At 39.4% G+C, this 20,587-nt stretch overlaps 1 protein-coding gene across 5 annotated transcripts in view; it reads left to right on the top strand.

Moving 5' to 3' along the window:
- Window positions 1-20,587, top strand: part of MACROD2 (mono-ADP ribosylhydrolase 2) — a 2,109,916-nt gene that overhangs the window by 1,518,990 nt on the left and 570,339 nt on the right. For all 5 annotated transcript variants that reach the window (XM_065522745.2, XM_045364082.2, XM_005568324.4 and 2 more), the window contains one exon: window positions 14,838-14,911. In XM_065522745.2, coding sequence (XP_065378817.1) covers window positions 14,838-14,911 — 74 coding nt within the window. The remainder of the gene's footprint in view (window positions 1-14,837; window positions 14,912-20,587) is intronic.

Below are 20,587 nucleotides of genomic sequence, written 5' to 3'. Positions count from 1 at the left end.
GCTAACAGCAGCAGCACTAGCAGCAGTTTATTAGTATTTCAAGATTGCTGTATTGTCTAGTGGGCCAGGTTTGGATGCCATTATGTGCCTGGACTAGATGACCTCTATACTCCCCAAAGTGAAATATTATGTTACCTTCGTGCTAACAGCCAGTGAGCTCCCCAACTCCTTCTCCCCAGTTAATTAGCTATTTTATAGAACATTTCTCTACAGTGCATGTGCTAGAGGTTACAACTAAAATACAGTGGAGAAAGGGTGATCACAAGATGAGACATGACACCTCATTGTCTCAGATTCATCAATTCATTTTGACTGCTGTCATGGTTCGACTACCCCCAAAAAGCAGATTTAAAGGCAGGGGTTTGTGTGTAAGTTGTTAATTTGGAGGTGACTTTTGGAAAGAGAGACAGACAAAGAAAAGAAGCAAATAAAGAATGCATTATCAAGGAATTTGCCACTTTGGGCAAGTGGAGTGTGAACTCACTGAGCAGCTCTGGGAAGCTATAAAGCACACACCTCAGCATTATCCCCTGAGGGGTGAGGGAGCTGAGGTATTAACCCAACAACTCTCAGTAATCATTGGTTGAAGAACATTTTAGGGGGGAGCTTGTTCCCTGGCCCTTTAGACCTGCCCTACATGTGGCAAAGTGAGCTCTGGCCACCAGAAGGAGCCCTCGGGTAAAAGGGGCTGGCACCAGAAGGAGCCCTCAGGTAAAAGGTTTAAGTCAAAGCAGCTTGCAAGGAAATAGCACATGCCAAGAAGATACATGCGGTGCATCGTCAGCATCTGCTCTTGTTACCCAACTTATGAGTATGCCATGTTATGTGTATATACTCATATAACAAAGCCAGATCACAAAACATCTGCAACTCCACTCTCTTAACAACAGACTGTGGACCCCTCACCCTTGCCTACTAGGTGCCCCTTTATGCTCCTGGGTGAAGCCAGTGATACCTTTTTAGCATTCTGCTGCCATGCTCACTGCAGTAATAGGGGCCAGTGTCACTCTTATTACTTCACCTGTTTTATCTTTTGTGAAACTCAGCCTTTAGCCAGAATGGTCTGAGTGGCTGGTCTAGCAATTGCTTAACAGTGAGACTCCTTCAGCTCATTTCTCTCAAGTAATTTGATTTCATCGTGCTATCAGAATTGCTTTTATGGGTTGGAAGGAGGCCAAGGGGGAAGAGGTTGACAAAAGCTGTTTTGAGATTTAAAAAAAAAAACAAAAACAAAAAACAATGTATTGCCCAATACTTCCCATCACACCCTCCATCTATACCCTCCAGTCTCTCTTCCCCATCCATGGTAGGGTGTGCATGTGTGTGTTCCAGAGAAATTAAAATAACAACACACAATTAATCTCACATTTGTATTTCTTTTCACCCGAGCTTGAAAAGTATACTGTTTCGTTTCCTGTGATCCTCACAACAGAACTTGTGTGCTAAGATGGAAAAATATTATGACTGTGTTCTCTGAAATTATCAAGCAAAGTGTAATTTTGCATTGATAGTCGATGTTGACAATCCCCGTTCAACTGATGTCCACATATCGATCAGCCCAGTGATACATCCTTCTCACTCAGGACAATCATGGGTTTCTATCAATGCTGAAAGTCTCATGTTTGGTAACTTCACAATATTTTTATTTTGAGGGTATGCATGTGAATAAAAATAACATGGCTCATGCTTTCCTCATTAAAGAGTTGGCAGGAATAGAGAGCTCAAAAGTGGATGTGAATTTCATGTACAGAGTTCAAGGGAGTTTGATTTTTTTAAACTACTGCTCCTAACTTCTGGATATTCTGGATATTTATAACAATACAGTACCAATTTGGAGCTTTTAGTCAGTTGGAAGGCTGGTTAGTATAGCAACTACTTTCTAAATAATATGCAGTCTACACAGGGATTTATGTTTTCATAAAATTGCTAGTATGTTATCACAGCTTTGGGCCCCGTGCTTGACTAGGCAGAGTGAGGGTATGGATGAAACCCCTTTGAGGTAAAAACCACCACAAAATACATTGTTCAGCTGAAAATAAAATGACTGAGTACATAAAGAATAGTTTTTAGATTTGTGAGTTTTTCCTGGACATTGGTCTCTAGAGCGCTGTCTTCTTACAACCTGCAAGAAAGGAAGTTAAAACTGAGGTGAGACCTGGCAATAGGTCTAGAAGGGGATGTTGAGGGAAGCCCTGGGCAGACTCCGAATGGTGCATGGGGTTAAGGTGTTAAAGCCTGGCTTAAATATACCAAATTATTATTATACCAAAATTATATTCAATTTTATTTTAATTTTTTGGGGGGTAATAAGAACCTCTTTGAAATTATTGATTTAAAGTATCACCATATGCCTCTCTATGATATGGTAATCTATAGCCCCAAATAGACTTTCTTTTTTTTTTTTTCTTTATTTTTTGGGGGAAGCTCATTAATTTTTTTTTTTATTATTATACTTTAAGTTCTAGGGTACATGTGCACAACGTGCAGGTTTGTTAAATATGTATACATGTGCCATGTTGGTGTGCTGCACCCATTAACTCATCATTTACATTAGGTGTATCTCCTAATGCTATCCCTCCCCTCTCCCCCACCACAATAGGACCTGGTGTGTGATGATCCCCTTTCTGTGTCCAAGTGATCTCATTGTTCAATTCCCACCTGTGGGTGAGAATATGCAGTATTTGGTTTTCTGTTCTTGCGATAGTTTGCTGAGAATGATGGTTTCCAGCTGCATCCATGTCCCTGCAAAGGACACGAACTCATCCTTTTTTATGGCTGCATAGTATTCCATGGTGTATATGTGCCACATTTTCTTAATCCAGTCTGTCACTGATGGACATTTGGGTTGATTGCAAGTCTTTGCTCTTGTGAATAGTGCTGCAATAAACATACATGTGCATGTGTCTTTATAGCAGCATGACTTATAATCCTTTGGGTATATCCTCAGTAGTGGGATGGCTGGGTCAAATGGTATTTCTAGTTCTAGATCCTTGAGGAATCGCCATACTGTTTTCCACAATGGCTGAACTAGTTTACAGTCCCACCAACAGTGTAAAAGTGTTCCTATTTTTCCACATCCTCTCCAGCACCTGTTGTTTCCTGATTTTTTAATGATTGCCATTCTAACTGGTGTGAGATGGTATCTCATTGTGGTTTTGATTTGCATTTCTCTAATGGCGAGTGATGATGAACATTTTTTCATGTGTCTGTTGGCTGTATGAATGTCTTCTTTTGAGAAGTGTTTATATCCTTTGCCCACTTTTTGATGGGTTTTTTTTTTTTTTTTTCTTGTAAATTTGATTCAGTTCTTTATAGGTTCTGGATATTAGCCCTTTGTCAGATGAGTAGATTGCAGAAATTTTCTCCCATTCTGTAGGTTGCCTGTTCACTCTGATGGTAGTTTCTTTTGCTGTGCAGAAGCTCTTTAGTTTAATGAGATCCCATTTGTCAATTTTGGCTTTTGTTGTCATTGCTTTTGGTGTTTTAAACATGAAGTCCTTGCCCATGCCTCTGTCCTGAATGGTATTACCTAGGTTTTCTTCTAGGGTTTTTATGGTTTTAGGTCTAGTATTTAAGTCTCTAATCCATCTTGAATTAATTTTCATATAAGGAGTAAGGAAAGGATCTGTTTTCAGCTTTCTACTTATGGCTAGCCAATTTTCCCAGCACCATTTATTAAATAGGGAATCCTTCCCCATTTCTTGTTTTTGTCAGGTTTGTCAAAGATCAGATGGCTGTAGATGTGTGGTATTATTTCTGAGGGCTCTGTTCTGTTCCATTGGTCTATATGTCTGTTTTGGTACCAGTACCATGCTGTTTTGGTTACTGTAGCCTTGTAGTGTAGTTTGAAGTCAGGTCACGTGATGCCTCCAGCTTTGTTCTTTTGGCTTAGGATTGTCTTGGCAATGCAGAGTCTTTTTTGGTTCCATATGAACTTTAAAGCAGTTTTTTCCAATTCTGTGAAGAAAGTCATTGGTAGCTTAATGGGGATGGCATTGAATCTATAAATTACCTTGGGCAGTATGGCCATTTTCACAATATTGATTCTTCCTATCCATGAGCATGGTATGTTCTTCCATTTGTTTGTGACCTCTTTTATTTCACTGAGCAGTGGTTTGTAGTTCTCCTTGAAGAGGTCCTTTACATCCCTTGTAAGTTGGATTCCTAGGTATTTTATTCTCTTTGAAGCTATTGGGAATGGGAGTTCATTCATGATTTGGCTCTCTGTTTGTCTGTTACTGGTGTATAAGAGTGCTTGTGATTTTTGCACATTGATTTTGTGTCCTGAGACTTTGCTGAAGTTGCTTATCAGCTTAAGGAGATTTTGGGCTGAGACGATGGGGTTTTCTAAATATACAATCATGTCATCTGCAAACAGGAACAATTTGACTTCTTTTCCTAACTGAATATCCTTAATTTCTTTCTCTTGCCTGATTGCCCTAGCCAGAACTTCCAACACTATGTTGAATAGGAGTGGTGAGAGAGGGCATCCCTGTCTTGTGCCAGTTTTCAAAGGGAATTTTTCCAGTTTTTGCCCATTCCGTATGATATTAGCTGTGGGTTTGTCATAAATAGCTCTTATGATTTTGAGATACGTTCCATCAATACCGAATTTATTGAGAGTTTTCAGCATGAAGGGCTGCTGAATTTTGTCAAAGGCCTTTTCTGCATCTATTGAGATAATCATATGGTTTTGTCTTTGATTCTGTTTATATGCTGGATTACGTTTATTGATTTGCATATGTTGAACCAGCCTTGCATCCCAGGGATGAAGCCCACTTGATCATGGTGGATAAACTTTTTGATGTGCTCCTGGATTCTGTTTGCCAATATTTTATTGAGGATTTTTGCATTGGTGTTCATCAGGGATATTGGTCTAAAATTCTCTCTTTTTGTTGTGTCTCTGCCAGGCTTTGGTATCAGGATGATGTTGGCCTCGTAAAATGAGTTAGGGAGGATTCCCTCTTTTTCTATTGATTGGAATAGTTTCAGAAGGAATGGTACCACCTCCTCCTTGTACCTCTGGTAGAATTCAGCTGTGACTCCTTCTGATCCTGGACTTTTTTTGATTAGTAGGCTATTAATTATTGCCTCAATTTCAGAGCCTGCTATTGGTCTATTCAGAGATTCAATTTCTTCCTGGTTTAGTCTTGGGAAAGTGTAAGTGTCCGGGAAATTATCCATTCTTCTACATTTTCTAGTTTATTTGCATAGAGGTGTTTATAGTATTCTCTGATGGTAGTTTGTATTTCTGTGGAGTTGGTGGTGATATCCCTTTTATCATTTCTTATTGCATCTATTTGATTCTTCTCTCTTTTTTTCTTTATGAGTCTTGCTAGCGGTCTATCAATTTTGTTGATCTTTTCAAAAAACCAGCTCCTGGATTCATTGATTTTTTGGAGGGTTTTTTGTGTCTCTATCTCCTTCAGTTCTGCCCTGATCTTAGTTATTTCTTGCCTTCTGCTAGCTTTTGCATGTGTTTGCTCTTGCTTCTCTAGTTCTTTTAATTGTGATGTTAGGGTGTCAATTTTAGATCTTTCCTGCTTTCTCTTGTGGGCATTTAGTGCTATAAATTTCCCTCTACACACTGCTTTAAATGTGTCCCAGAGATTCTGGTATGTTGTATCTTTGTTCTCGTTGGCTTCAAAGACCATCTTTATTTCTGCCTTCATTTCGTTATGTACCCAGTAGTCTTTCAGGAGCAGGTTGTTCAGTTTCCATGTAGTTGAGCGGTTTTGATTGAGTTTCTTAATCCTGAGTTCTAGTTTGATTGCACTGTGATCTGAGAGACAGTTTGTTATAATTTCTGTTCTTTTACATTGGCTGAGGAGTGCTTTACTTCCAACTATGTGGTCAGTTTTGGAATAAGTGCAATGTGGTGCTGAGAAGAATGTATATTCTGTTGATTTGGGGTGGAGAGTTCTGTAGATGTCTATTAGGTCTGCTTGGTGCAGAGTTGAGTTCAATTCCTGGATATCCTTGTTAACTTTCTGTCTCGTCGATCTGTCTAATGTTGACAGTGGGGTGTTAAAGTTTCCCATTATTATTGTATGGGAGTCTAAGTCTCTTTGTAAGTCTCTAAGGACTTGCCTTATCAATCTGAGTGCTCCTGTATTGGGTGCATATATATTTAGGATAGTTAGCTCTTCCTGATGAATTGATCCCTTTACCATTATGTAATGGCCTTCTTTGTCTCTTTTGATCTTTGTTGGTTTAAAGTCTGTTTTATCAGAGACTAGGATTGCAACCCCTGCTTTTTTTTTTTTTCCATTTGCTTGCTAGATCTTCCTCCATCCCTTTATTTTGAGCCTATATGTGTCTCTGCATGTGAGATGTGCCTCCTGAATACAACAAACTGATGGGTCTTGACTCTTTATCCAATTTGCCAGTCTGTATCTTTTAATTGGACCATTTAGTCCATTTACATTTAAGGTTAATATTGTTATGTGTGAACTTGATCCTGTCCTTATGATATTAGCTGGTTATTTTGCTCGCTAGTTGATGCAGTTTCTTCCTAACATCAGTTGACTTTACATTTTGACATGTTTTTGCAATGGCTGGTACCTGTTGTTCCTTTCCATGTTGAGTGCTTCCTTCAGGATCTCTTGTAGGGCAGGTCTGGTGGTAAAAAAAATCTCTCAGCATTTCCTTGTCCGTAAAGGACTTTATTTCTCCTTCACTTATGAAACATAGTTTGGCTGGATATGAAATTCTGGGTTGAAAATTCTTTCTTTAAGAATGTTGAATATTGGCCCCCACTCCCTTCTGACTTGGAGAGTCTCTGCTGAGAGATCTGCTGTTAGTCTGATGGGCTTCCCTTTGTGTGTAACCCGTCCTTTCTCTCTGGCTGCCCTTAACATTTTTTCCTTCATTTCAACTTTGGTGAATGTGACAATTATGTGTCTTGGAGTTGCTCTTCTTGAGGAATATATTTGTGGTGTTCTCTGTATTTCCTGAATTTGAATGTTGGCCTGCCTTACTAGGTTGGGGAAGTTCTCCTGGATGATATCCTGCAGAGTGCTTTCCAACTTGGTTCCATTTTCCCCATCACTTTCAGGCAATCCAATCAGACGTAGATTTGGTCTTTTCACATAATCCCATACTTCTTGGAGGCTTTGTTCATTTCTTTGTACTCTTTTTTCTCTACACTTCTCACTTCATTTCATTCATTTGATCTTCAATCGCTGATACTCTTTCTTCCAGTTGATCGAGTCAGTTACTGAAGCTTGTGCATATGTCCTGTATGTAGTTCTTGTGTTATGGTTTTCATCTCTATCAGTTCTTTTAAGGTCTTCTCTGCATTGATTATTCTAGTTATCCATTCATCCATTCTTTTTTCAAGGTTTTTAGTTTCTTTGCACTGGTTAGGTAGTTCCTCCTTTAGCTCTGAGAAGTTTGATCGACTGAAGCCTTCTCTCAACTTGTCAAAGTCATTCTCTGTCCAGCTTTGTTGCTGGCGATGAGCTGCGCTCCTTTGGAGGGGGAGATGCGCTCTGATTTTTTGAATTTCCAGCTTTTCTGCTCTGCTTTTTCCCCATCTTTGTGGTTTTATCTGCCTTTAGTCTTTGATGATGGTGACATACTGATGGAGTTTTGGTGTGAGTGTCCTTTCTGTTCGTTAGTTTTCCTTCTAACAGTCAGGACCCTCAGCTGTAGGTCTGTTGGAGTTTGCTGGAGGTCCACTCCAGACCCTGTTTGCCTGGGTATCAGCAACAGAGGCTGCAGAAGATAGAATATTGCTGAACAGTAAGTATTGATGTCTGATTCTTGCTCTGGAAGCTTCATCTCAGGAGTGTACCCTGCTATGTGAGGTATGAGGTGTCGGTCTGCACCTAGTGGGGTATGTCTCCCAGTTAGGCTACTCAGGGGCCAGGGACCCACTTGAACAGGCAGTCTGTCCATTTTCAGATCTCATCCTCCATGCTGGGAGATCCACTGCTCTCTTCAAAACTGTCAGAAAGGGGCATTTACCTCTGCCAGGTTTTCTGCTGCTTTTTGTTTAGCTATGCCCTGTCCCCAGAGGAGGAGTCTACAGAGGCAGGCCGGCCTCCTTGAGCTGTGGTGGACTACACCCAATTCGAGCTTCCTGGCAGCTTTGTTTACCTACTGAAGCCTCAGCAATGGCAGGTGCCCCTCCCCCGCCTCTCTGCCACCTTGCAGTTAGATCTCAGACTGCTGTGCTAGCAATGAGGGAGGCTCTGTGGGCGTGGGACCCTCTGGGCCAGGTGTGGGATATAATCTCCTGGTGTGCCCTTTGCTAAGACCCTTGGTAAAGCACAGTATTAGGGTGGGAGTTACCCGATTTTCCAGGTGTTGTGTGTCTCAGTTTCCTTTAGGTAGGAAAAGGAATTCCCTTCCCCCTTGCGCTTCCCAGGTAAGGCGATGCCTCACCCTGCTTCAGCTCTCGCTGATCAGGCTGCACACGCTGACCAGCACCAACTGTCCGACATGACCCAGTGAGATGAACCCGGTACCTCAGTTGAAAATGCAGAAATCACCCGTCTTCTGTGTCTCTCACGCTGGGAGCTGGAGGCTGTAGCTGTTCCTATTCAGCCATCTTTGGCACACCCACCCCCAAATAGACTTTCATTTTAAAGTTTAAAACAAAAGCTAATCTGTTGCTTCTGACTCTAAAAAGGACAGTTTTACTGGTAGAGTAAGTCATGTCTATCTTTATTTTAGCAGAATATGCTAGAATTCTAGTAAACATGATGAATTTTATATCAGGTGAACAAAATTAGTTTCTACATGGGAGCCTTTGGACAAAGTTAAAGATAATAGGGAAATATCAATAACAGTAAAAAATAAAAAGTAAATAGAGAGGAAAATTGTCCACAACAAAGTGAAAACCAGATTCACTGTAGCTGTATTGGCTTCTGGGTTTTCAACAATTCCAACAAACGTACAGTTTAGAGGTGGGGTAGAATCTTCAATGAGTCTTTATTGCTGTATCCTTCTGTAGTGAAATTTGATGAAAAGAAATGTCAGCTTAATAACCAAGTGAAAGGAAAATGTCCACCTAATGAGTTATTTGATGTGCTATGGATGAAAACTACTGTAAATTCAACTTGTTGTTTCACTTCTGTGTCTTTTATTTAAATTGTCTTGATGGTCTGTTGACAGAATTTGTCCTTTCTTGGCTTAGGAACATCACTGCTTTGCAGTGAGAACACAGGCAAATCATAAAACTTGTCTCAGCTTCTAGTTATAAAAAGTATTGAATAGCCTAAAGCTATCTTTAATAGCTTGAAATGTGGTCAAGAGAATATAATTAGAAAGTACATCTCAACATGTTAAATAAATAAATCAGCAGAGATTATTAAAACACATTATTTTAAACTTTCATATACTTCTGGTGGGAGTGTTATTGGCACAGCTGCTTTGGAAAACTGGCAGAATCTCCCAGAATCAAGCATAACATGAGGTCCAGCAGTCCTTCCTCCTGGATATATACTCACCAGAAACATGCTTATGTCCACCAAGACATGTATGAGAATGTTCGTGGCACCTTTATTCATGTTAGTCTCATACTCGGAACAGTCTAGTTATTCATCAACACTAGACTGGATAAACAGATTGTGGAATATCCATACAATGGAACGCAACACTACAATGAAATGAGCTACTGTTATATGTAACGCCGTGGGTAAATCAGGCAGGCATAATTTTGAACAAAACATAGACAAAAAAGAACACACACTATATAATGTTATATATGTGAAGTGTAAAAACAGACAAAACTAACCTTTGATCATAGAAGTCAGAATAGTGGTTATTTTGAAGACTGGGCATTGACCCAGGACAAGGCAGCTTTCTGGGTAGTATTAGAAGTATCTTATACCTTGAGCTGCATAATGGTGTGTGTGTGTGTGTGTGTGTGTGTGTGTGTGTGTGTGTGTGTGTGTACAGTATGTAAAATATTTGTAAGCACTTTCAATACAAAGTAAATAAGAAAAAATCATTTATTTATTGTATAAGTCAACTTTCACATTTACAACAAAAGTTAATTTTATGAATCTATCCTAATGAGTAGGAAACTAAGCTTTGGAATTCCAGTAGAGGCACAGAATCTGTGCGCACCTGGATACACACACATGCAACTCCCTGCATGCCTGACCCCAAATTATTCATGGCTTGTTCAGCCTCATTGACCCTCATACTTGGAAGAGATTTCCCATATCATCTAATTCAGTGATTCATCTGAAGCTTGTCTGTAGCCTCCCCTCTGGGTGGCCATTCTACTTTTGTGAACAAAAGTCCTCTGGTGACCAGAATATGTTGTGATGTTCTGAGGAAGTCCTTTCTCTCTTGGGAGTCCATCCCTAGGCTAAAATCTGTCTTTGTCCGTTCATTGGTCTTATTTGTAACCCCGGAGGTCTTGCAGTTAAGTGGGGAAAGAATTGTCTTGCTGTTTACCCTGAACATCATGCTTTATCTTCTATATCCATGTCCGACGAAAGCAGGCATACTTTCAGGGATATTCATCTTGATATTTTTCTCCCCCTTTAATTAATCACAATACATCTTCCTATCAGGAACTAGATTTTCTCATAAATCTCGATATTTTCCCCTAGGAATGAAAAGGGATATTCTGAATATAACTATCTGTTGAGTACCTTCTCAGCATCCCTTCCTCCTCCCCATACTCTAAGGTTAAACACTCCCTGTGCTCCCAGCAGTGAGCCTTTTCCTGTTGTCAATATGTACAAAGATCCACAAGTCTGTAATCCAGTCAGTCATTCAACACCTAGTTATTGATCATTCTGTATGTGCTGGCAATGTTTCAGGTATCCAGTGATAAGCAAAAACAGATGTGTTTTCCACCTGCCAGGGTTTTCACTCTATTAAGGTTATTAATCACATATTTACATAAGTAAATGTAGAACTGCAACTGTGATGGGTCTGTGAGGTAAAGGTACATGGTGTTATGAAAACACAACATAGGGAGTCATCAATGTCAGAGAAGCCTTTCCTGAAGAAGTGACCACTGAGCAGAGGACAAATAAAATGGAAATACACTAGGAAAAAGGGAGGATAAATGTCATTTCAGAAAGGGGAAAGAGCATGAGCAAGGCTTTATGACAGGAAGGCAAAATAAAAATACCACTTTCAAAGATCAGAAAGAAGGCCAGTGTCGTTGGAGTGGAGAAGACAAAGAGCAAAGCAACACGAGAGGAGACTAGAGAGACAACAAAGGGCCAGCTTATGCATGGGAGAAATGTTGCCATTAACTTGGGGAGTGACTTGAAGCTAGAGTTGGCTTCAAATGCTTGTGAAAGAGTATTCCTTGGAAAGTAACTGAGCAAACAAACAAACAATGAGAAAGCAGGTTTTGAGAGAGCTCTGCTTAAATTAGTAACTTTGAATCGGGAATGCTGCATCAAGGTCCAGGGCACGATTCATGGAGGAGGTTGTTGTGGAAGACGAACGGGTCAATGGATTGGCTAGGCGCAGGGTGGGTCACTCTTGTGGATGTTGAAATCACACAGGGTTAGAGCAAACCTTGAGGTTAAGATGAAAATCGTAACTTAGTGCCAGATGCTTTGATGAATATGAGTGACCAGGAGGTCACAAATTATTGAGAACTGACCATAGTTGCCATGGTTCTATGACAACTTGTATAATTTCTCTGTGGGGAATTATGTCTTCTAAAGGTGAATGTTAATGCTGATGGTCATTGCAACTGTGTGTGGTTGCAGTATTTATTAGTTTTATATAGCCCTATAATTTTATGACTTAAATACTTATTCAACATACCTAAATGTGGAGAAGAATTTTATGAGATGAGAATAAATAAGAGAAAACTGAGACATAAATCTAGAAAGGCCCCGTGGGGTCATTGGAATGTGTAACACTAAGCTGAGGTGCCCGTGTTTATTCTGTGTTGGAGAGTCAACAAAGGCTGCCTCTGTTTTGTGTATGAGGTGTAATGCTAACTATGCTGTAGGAAGAATCACTTGAAAGTGGCTTGCAGGATAGATTGGAGAAGGGAAGGAAGACCAAAGCAGCACAGTTGTCAGCTACAGTTGTCTGGGTCAGGGCTGATCAGACCTTGAAAGAAATCAGTGGGAAGGGGAGGAAAAGAAGGCGAGGTGGAAAATAGTTCAGAGGGAAAATGCCTTTAGGACTTGGTTACCAGCAGGGAAGGCAGTCAAACATGGCGGTAACTAGGAGAGAGGTAAAGCCATAGACAGAAACCACAAAGCCAGGGGCGACATTTGTTTTAGGTAGGAGCATGTGTTGCATTTCTGGTGCTAAAGCATATCAAAGGGAAGTATCCAGGCGATTATAAATGTAGGTGTTAAATTCAGGGCAGAGATGGACAGAAAAGGCCTTCTATGGTTAATCCCCTAACAGCAAATGCCCATCCTGGCCTCCTTCTCCTTTTTTTTTTTTTTTTTTGAGATAGAGTCTTGCTCTGTGCCCAGGCTGGAGTGCAGTGGTACAAACTCAGCTCACTGCAACCTCTGCCTCCCAAGTTCAAGCAATTCCCTGCCTCAGCCTCCCAAGTAGCTGGGATTACAGGTGCTCGCCACCACGTTCAGCTAATTTTTATATTTTTAGTAGAGATGGGGTTTCACCATCTTGGCCAAGCTGGTCTTGAACTCCTGACCTCATGATCCTCCCACCTCAGGCTTTCAATGGGCTGGAGTTACAGGCGTGAGCCACCGCACCTGACCACCTCCTTCCTTCTTTGCAGCTCACCCGTACTCTCATCCTGCTTTCCTCTCTACTTCATTTTTCCTAACCTTTCCCATTGATTCCTTGGGACTCACAGCTTATTTCTGAGGATAATGTCTCCTTGGTTCCCCATGTTACAGCTCTCTTCCTCAAATATTCTATTATTTCCTACAAACCTCACACTTCTTTCTTGCTTAGTCCTCTTTATCTGTGTCCACATACCCCTAATACACTTGTTATGCTGCATTTTGTTTGCCTCTTTACTTGTCTATTTCCTCCCCTAGACTTTGGGCTTTTAGAGGACAGGGACTCAATAAAAGTATGACATAGCTACTTTTGTGGGGTTCAGTAATACTTTTTAACTTTAAAGAAAATTTAAAGGTTTTACATTTTGATGCCTTCATTTAAAGAAAACGAATAGGATTAAACAATTCATAACAAATGCACAATCCCAAATGTGATAGACATTACAAAGGTTCAAGAACTTATGCACATTTTCTATATCACAGCCATTGCCTCTAAGAAAAATGAAGCTTGGCTCTGATTTGTTTTGTCCCCTTTCGTAATGCACTCTCTAGCAAAGCCTGTAGAAACCTAATCAGCAAAGCAACACATATTCTTGGAAATGGAGACAATATCTGTCCTTTACCTGTCCTCTCACTCATTTTTTTCTGAAGACCTACTGAGACCTGAACTATCAGTCTGAACTACTGGAATACATATTTGCCCTCCAATAAAACTGGGTCTTTTAAGTCTTGGCCCTCTCCATTTCTGCAACATCTCTGTCTTTCTGCATCTGTATGGACAATATCCCAGAGGACTCTGGACAAGAAAATATCTTCATAGACAAGCCATATAAAGAAAAAAAGAGGGCTGAGTTTAGGATGCTGGGAATGGCACACATTTAATGAATGTTGCTAGAAAGAAGCCAGGAAAGAATTGGTCAAACAGGAAGAAGAAGACGTGGAAGAAGACAGGGTTGAAAAATTCAGGAGGAGAAGCCACACACTCATAAAGACAGAAGTAGATTGATGGTTACCGGGGCTTTGGGTGACAGATTGGGGAGTGACCATTAATGGGTGCAGAGTTTTGTTATGGGATGATAAAAATATTCTGGAATTAGTGATGATGGCAAGACTTCACAAACATGGTACAAACCACTGAATTGTAAACTTTCAAACAATAAGTAAGAAAGTTAAAAAAATTAAAATATGTGAGAGGAGAATAAAACATAAAAAACTAGTCAAACACATCGAACAGTAAACACATCTAACAATTTAGCTTGAAGATAAATTGAAAGGTGATGGGATTCGGTGATTAGGAAGCCAGTGGTGAGCTCAAAGAGAGTAGTTTCAGTAGCATAGTTACTCCTATCTCTTCTTCTTCCTGCTCCATAAGTATATAAATTGATAGGATTATTCCTTCACATACCATCACTATTGGCAGAATGTTTGATGGTTCTGTGGGTCCAGGAATATGTTTGGTTTAGATCAGCTAAGGTGACATTCTGAATGTGTTTTGGAGACTCTGAGTATGTACGCTCCTGCCCCCTGGGACAAAGCATAAGACTGTCATTCTTGCTTCCCTTCTAAAACCAAACCTGTACAACAAGACCTGATTAGCTCATGCTGTCTCAATTACAAGCATCACCTCTGATGGCCCCAAGTGAAACAGGAAATACCCTCTTTGAATTCTGACAGTAGGTTTCTGTGGTATGGTCCATTGGTGGAGTGCTGCTGGCCTTGTGATGGGCAGAACTGACCCTGGGCTAACTATATGTTTTCTCTGAGACACATGTACTTTTTGTTTTAAGCTGAGGATAATAAACTTTAATCTGACCACTTCTTACAAGAAAACAATACGAAAGTACATCGTAATCTATTAAGCATATATAAATATGTTTTTAATTGACATTGTTATAAGATTAGAGACACAATTAAATTATTTTTAAACTCTGTACTGGTGTAGGACCAGCCCCCTTAATGCCTGTGTGTAGGATCACAGGCTTTATATCCATGTACATCTTACTGAGGCCTGTACTTATTGACTGAATTGAATATTGCTTAAATGAGAAAACTCCAGTGTCGTAGCGTGATTAACCTCTCTATTGCCTTCATCTTTCGTTGTTCATTTGTTTTTTTCTGCTCTTCATCTAGGCTTTCCGAATGAGCCTGCTGCAGTCATTGCCCTCAGCACCATTAAGGAATGGCTTGCCAAGAATCACCATGAGGTAGGAGGAACGGCATAATCAGTGAACATTCAGGATAATGTAATCTGATGCTCAGTTCCCCCCAAAGAAGCACATAAATGTTATAAATATCAACTAAACCTAGTCAATGAGCCAAACCTAGCTGACCATTCGTCACTTGGGTTACATGAGGGTTACATTAAATATTTTTCTGTAATTGATGGAATGCAGTAACTCTATTGATCTATTTGGTGAATTGAGCAGATTCATTTAGCCATCTAATTTTTTTTCCATCTGTGGATAGTATGGGTTATATGTGTGAAAAAGAGAACAGGATGGATTTCATTAAGAATAACGAGTTTTCCTGTGCTATTTTCCTTAGAGCTAAGTTATCTTTGTTGACTTGAGGTTCCCGGTGTACAGTAATTGTTTGGTGTCTGTGTTATTTGGATTTATAACTAATCACTTCCCTAAAGTCACGTCTGAGTGTGAGATTGAAGTGGGCTTGTGTAATTGATCACAAAATCGTTATGAGCAGTATTTCTTATGAAACTAAATGCCTTCATCGGAGTATTCATCATGTCTCCTATTCTGCTTACTTAATAAGATCTTTGCAATATGTTTAGTGATGAACGGGGGAATTACTCAAGTAAACAAAGCAACAAAATAACTAGAGACCATGGAGCTTTAAATTTCAGAGATTTGTTGATTTACATATTGTAACAGCTAGGAGGTTTCAGACAATGCACAATCTTACGCATTTTTCTTCTGATTTTGTTTTTCTCCTCAGTTCCATAAGGGCTATAAAAATTGTGTTTCATTTTATGGTGGACCATGAATTTAGCTTTTTTCCTTGGGTAGGAGATGAATTATTTGGAAATAATTAGATATGGAAACAGGTGATGGGATTTTCAAATGAAAGAGCACTTAGTACTTTTGTGTGTTTGAAGAAACAGCAGTGTCATTTTCTAATTATTGTAATTTCAGCATTTCTTGACCACATGGCCAAACCTATCCATTTTGCTGCTTGCCCTTTATTTTCCTCTTACTTTGAAATGTATAAATGTGGTGACTTCAATTTAAAGGATATCTCAAATTACCTCAAAGAAGCAGAAGAAAAACAAATAGCTAAAATATCCAGCTTACAAAACATGTCTTTGACATGTGTTATTTTCTTTTCACAAGAACCTTATGAAATGTCTAGGGTAGGTATATGTTATCTTCATCCGCATTCTCCCTCAAAAGGTTAAATGACATACTCAAGATTGGAAAGTCACAGAACCAAGAGACTGACCCAGTTCTCATAACTCACACTGGACATTCCTTATTGGAATGCCATGGAGGCCAGAAAGAGAAACTCAGTTCCTTTAAAAGCCAGTTATCTTCAATATATCGCTTGGTCATAGTAAATGTTCCACACCTGGATTAACTGCTTTGCAAAAGTGTTGCATGAGTGAAAGTTGATAACCGAGCAAGTGTATCAGTGCATATCCATCATTTCTACTAGAATAGTAATCCAAGGATATGCCCCACTGGAGGAAGTTTTCATGCGTCATCTTGGCATGTGATGGACAAATGCATAAACTCATATCATTGAGGATGTGGTGATGAAGAATAAATATGTTGGTCACATGTACAGCTCATCGACAAATTCTACTCATTGATTCTCTCTAGCTAAATTATACAGAAAGTTATTTTCCATAGAAATTTTCTAATCTAGTGTTTTCTGCTTAATTCACTTGCCTACCCTGTCTTTGAGTCTATTCTTTTGCTTTCAGATCCTTTTATTTTTCTGCTAATTTCTTGGGTCCATTGTAGAAAATATAGATAATTTGGACTGAGAAACTCAGTTATTACTATTGCAACTTTAAACATATCCTGCGCTGATTCCCTTTTTAAAAAGACCTTGAGTTTCAATATGCTAATTTAAGCAAGTCAATTTGAGCACATCAGGTTTTTCTAAATAAATGAATTCTAATTGGTAGGTCATAGATAAAAGCTAAATAAATTGATTAGCAGTATTTTGATTTATTTTTTGCTCTGTTAAAACAAACAAACAGACTAGGTTAAGGACTTATAAAAGAGTATTGCTTCTAATTGTTTTGTCTTCATTGCAGTATTATTTTGATGTTCTGATTGTTTAAGCTACTTATTCATCAATTCACTCATTTGATAAATATTTATTGAATCCCCCTAAGCACCAGATACTTTTTTATATTCCAGGGACAGAGCACTGAAAAACAAAATCCTTGCTTTGTCATATTGGTAGTCTAGAAAAAAAAAAATTGTTTGCTTAACATAAATTAAGCAAATACAAAATAAAGAAACAGGAAAGTTCAAAGAGTGCTTTACAAAATAAAACAGGGCAATTGGAGAATGTGTTTTTAGGTAGAGATTGTGCTGAGGACATAATCTTGGAATACAAATTTGTACAATGGGAAGGAGGAAGCCAAGCCAGACAGAAGTCTTGAGGTAAAACATTCCACACAGAGAGAACCACAGGAGAAAAGCCTGGAAGACAGAATGAGCTTACTGCTTACTAGCAATGGTGAGACCCAATGTGGTTGAAGCAGAGAGATGAAAGAATGGCAGGAGACAAGTTTGGAGAAATAGACAGAGTCAGATTATGGGGTCTTGTGGTTCATAGAGAGACTTTGAGTTTTATTCTAGTGGGTAGTTGTTGAAGCGTTTTGGGCAGGAGACTAACACAGATAATTCACCTTTAAAAAACAAGCCTGGCTGCTCTTCCAAAAAGAATATCTGATATTTATAAGATACCAGAGTAAGAAATGGCAGATCAATTAAGAGGATGCTGCAGTAAATCCAGGCAGGAGGTGAGCGTGCTCTGGAATACAGCGGTGGTAGAAAAGGAGGTAACAAGCATCAAGTTGGGGGTACACTTTGATGATGCCGCCAATAGGACTAGAGGATTGTTTTCTGTTAGGATGGGGTAGCTTATGCTGCAGTTACAAACTACCCCCAAATCTTGGTATCACAAACAGCAAAGGTGTGTTTCTTGCTCACACTGTTGGTACATCTTGAGTCAGCAGAGAGACCTGACTTACAAACCCAGGCTGACAGATAACTCTACCGTGGGAAGTATCATCTATCACATGGCAAGAAAAGATAGATAATCAATTCCCTTGTAGAAATGTTTCTACAAAGGAATGATGCATATAACTTTTGCTCACATTTCATTGTCCAGAAAAAGGCACCCAGGGACTAAGTTCCAGGAGACAAGGAAATGTAGCCTTTTTGTATGTTCAGAATAGAGCAAACTGAATATTGACAAAAATTAGTAGTGTCTATTATAAAGGTAAATCAGATGTGCTCTATGGCAAAAAGAGAAGAATCAAGGATGACAACTAAATTTTTGGCCTGAGCTGCTGAGTAAGTTTTGGTGCATTTACTGAGATGAAGAATATTGGTATAAGAGCATGTTTATATGAAAAATACAAAGAAGACAAGAATTGTGTTGCCATGCTACAGATAGTTAAGGTCTGAAATGATTTTAGATATCTAATGAAGATTTCATGTAGACAATTGGTTATTGGAGCCTAAAGCTCAGGAAAGAAGTAGGAAAGAAAGACCTGGTGAAATTGATCAGATTACCATAACTTTAACTTGGGTTTGGCCTCAGTTTGAGATTGCTTGCAAGAAAAAGGACTATGGTCAAAAGGAGAATGTGTTGTATCAGTGAACTACATTTAAAAAAAAGTCTTGAAATCCAAGGGCCAGAACTAGAGACGAGTCTCATGAATGATAGAATCCCAAACTATAAAACCAATGAGAACCTAGGTAGCTCATTTTCATTCTCTCCCACTCCATCTCTATGTCTCTCTCTCCCGTGTCTCTGTTTCATTATTATTATCATTTTGCATGTTATCTTTTATTCTCATTCACCTGCTTACATGTGGCCCCATTGTGACTGTGTGTGTCCATTCATGGGTCAATCAGCCCTACCTGGGGCAAGGCCTGGGTTCGATGGATAAGGTTGCATTTTCTGAAGCTCTTAGCTGGTTGGGTTCCCCAAAAATTTTCCTTCAAAACACAAAAAGGAGGAATCTATGTAATGTGAGTCTCCCATCAGTGGTCATACTTTTCTTATTCAGCTGAGTTTATTATTCAACATTCACAAATTTCATGGTCTGTGGCTGTCATTCCCCATTAATAATCGATGCTGTCATATAATTGATGAGCTTTTACATTTCACTATTAACTTACTCTCTGATTTCTAAACCATCAGGAATGTGCACTTTTTCTTTTCCAACACAGTAGTTGATTTGCTTATGTTTAATTTCATAAATCACCACCAGCTGGTGTGGCTGGATGCTTCCACACCCAGAGAGGTCTGACTGGAGTCCCAGTGGTCAGGAGGAAGAAAATCATATTCTGTTGCCCACCATCCACTTGTTTAATTTTCCCAAAGTCTGAACTGCGAGGGCACAGCATACATTTAAGAGGACTCAGAAACCCTGGGGAAGGAACCCTGCTGCACACACAGCGTAGTGGCTCAAACAATGGCAATTCTAGCAGAAGAGCTAAAGCAGCACTTCAACAACAAAAAAAGAAAAAAAGAAAAGAAAAAGAAGAAGAAGGAGAATTCTCAAAAGTCTGTAACTGAGGCACAAAAATGACTTAGAATTGAAAAACATAATGACTCTTGAGTTGAAAAATTTAAGAAAAAAACAAAATAGAATATTCACTACTGAGAACTGAATTATTGCTATGAGAAGATCCGATTGATGAATTATCTCACAACACAGAAGAGGAATACAGAGAAATGAAAATCATGACTGAAGAGGTAAGGTGGCAGAGAAGCCCAGGGATCAAACATAAGACAGACAGGGTCTGAAGATTACCCACTGGCATTTTCAGCTAAATTAATTATTAAGAACTTCTGAGTTCAGAAAACCAAAAGAAAAGAATATCAGAGTTGGCAGTAAAAATTGACAGCAGGTAGCATGATACCCTTTCTCTAAGTGCACCATTTTTCTCAAGTAGTAACTTTATTACAGAAATAGGTGAGCAAAATAAGAGACTGTTATGGAAATGAGCAGTGGAAATGTGGCCTAGATTTCTAAGCTGGGGTGGCTTCTCTGTGTTATCAAATGCAATTTCACGCATTCCTTATTTTTCATGCAATCTAAAAATATAATTCTTTGTGGAATAGGGATTTCCCCACTCTGCAGCTCTGAGACCCCCTGCTCATATCTGAAAGTTAGCCTAAGAAATGTTTTTACAGTACTCGTTCTATTGTTCTACCCCAGGGACTCATATGGCATTTGGCTATTGGTCTCTGGGACAGTGTACATATTTGCCATTTTTTTCCACAGAAAAGTAGAACAGGATGCGTTTCACTCTTCAGAGCCACAAATGTCCTGATAGTGTGAGATATTTGCAAGTTATGGCAGTCATATTCAATATTTCAGATACCTCAATGGAGCAAGCATCCTACAGCACCTAGCACCATTTGTCTGGTTTCCCAGAAAGTCCTGCTAGTCAGGGGATACGGCTTCTAAGATGAAGATTCTGAGCTGGAAGATCAGTGGATTTCCCAGGAACTTTTAAATGTGGAACCCTAAAGTGCTCATCAAGGATTAGTTGTGTCATGAAGGAAACCTGAACCCTTCTCCTCCTACCATCAATTATAAAGAAGCAGATAGATGGACAGAAGTTCAGCATTCTAGGAGGCTCTAAGTAAAGCTGTGGTCACCT

This window comes from Macaca fascicularis, chromosome 10, assembly GCF_037993035.2.
Source record: "Macaca fascicularis isolate 582-1 chromosome 10, T2T-MFA8v1.1".
In the NCBI taxonomy this organism is placed as follows: domain Eukaryota; kingdom Metazoa; phylum Chordata; class Mammalia; order Primates; family Cercopithecidae; genus Macaca; species Macaca fascicularis.
Note: the sequence above shows the minus strand (reverse complement) of the source record. Positions and strands in the feature narration are given on the sequence as shown.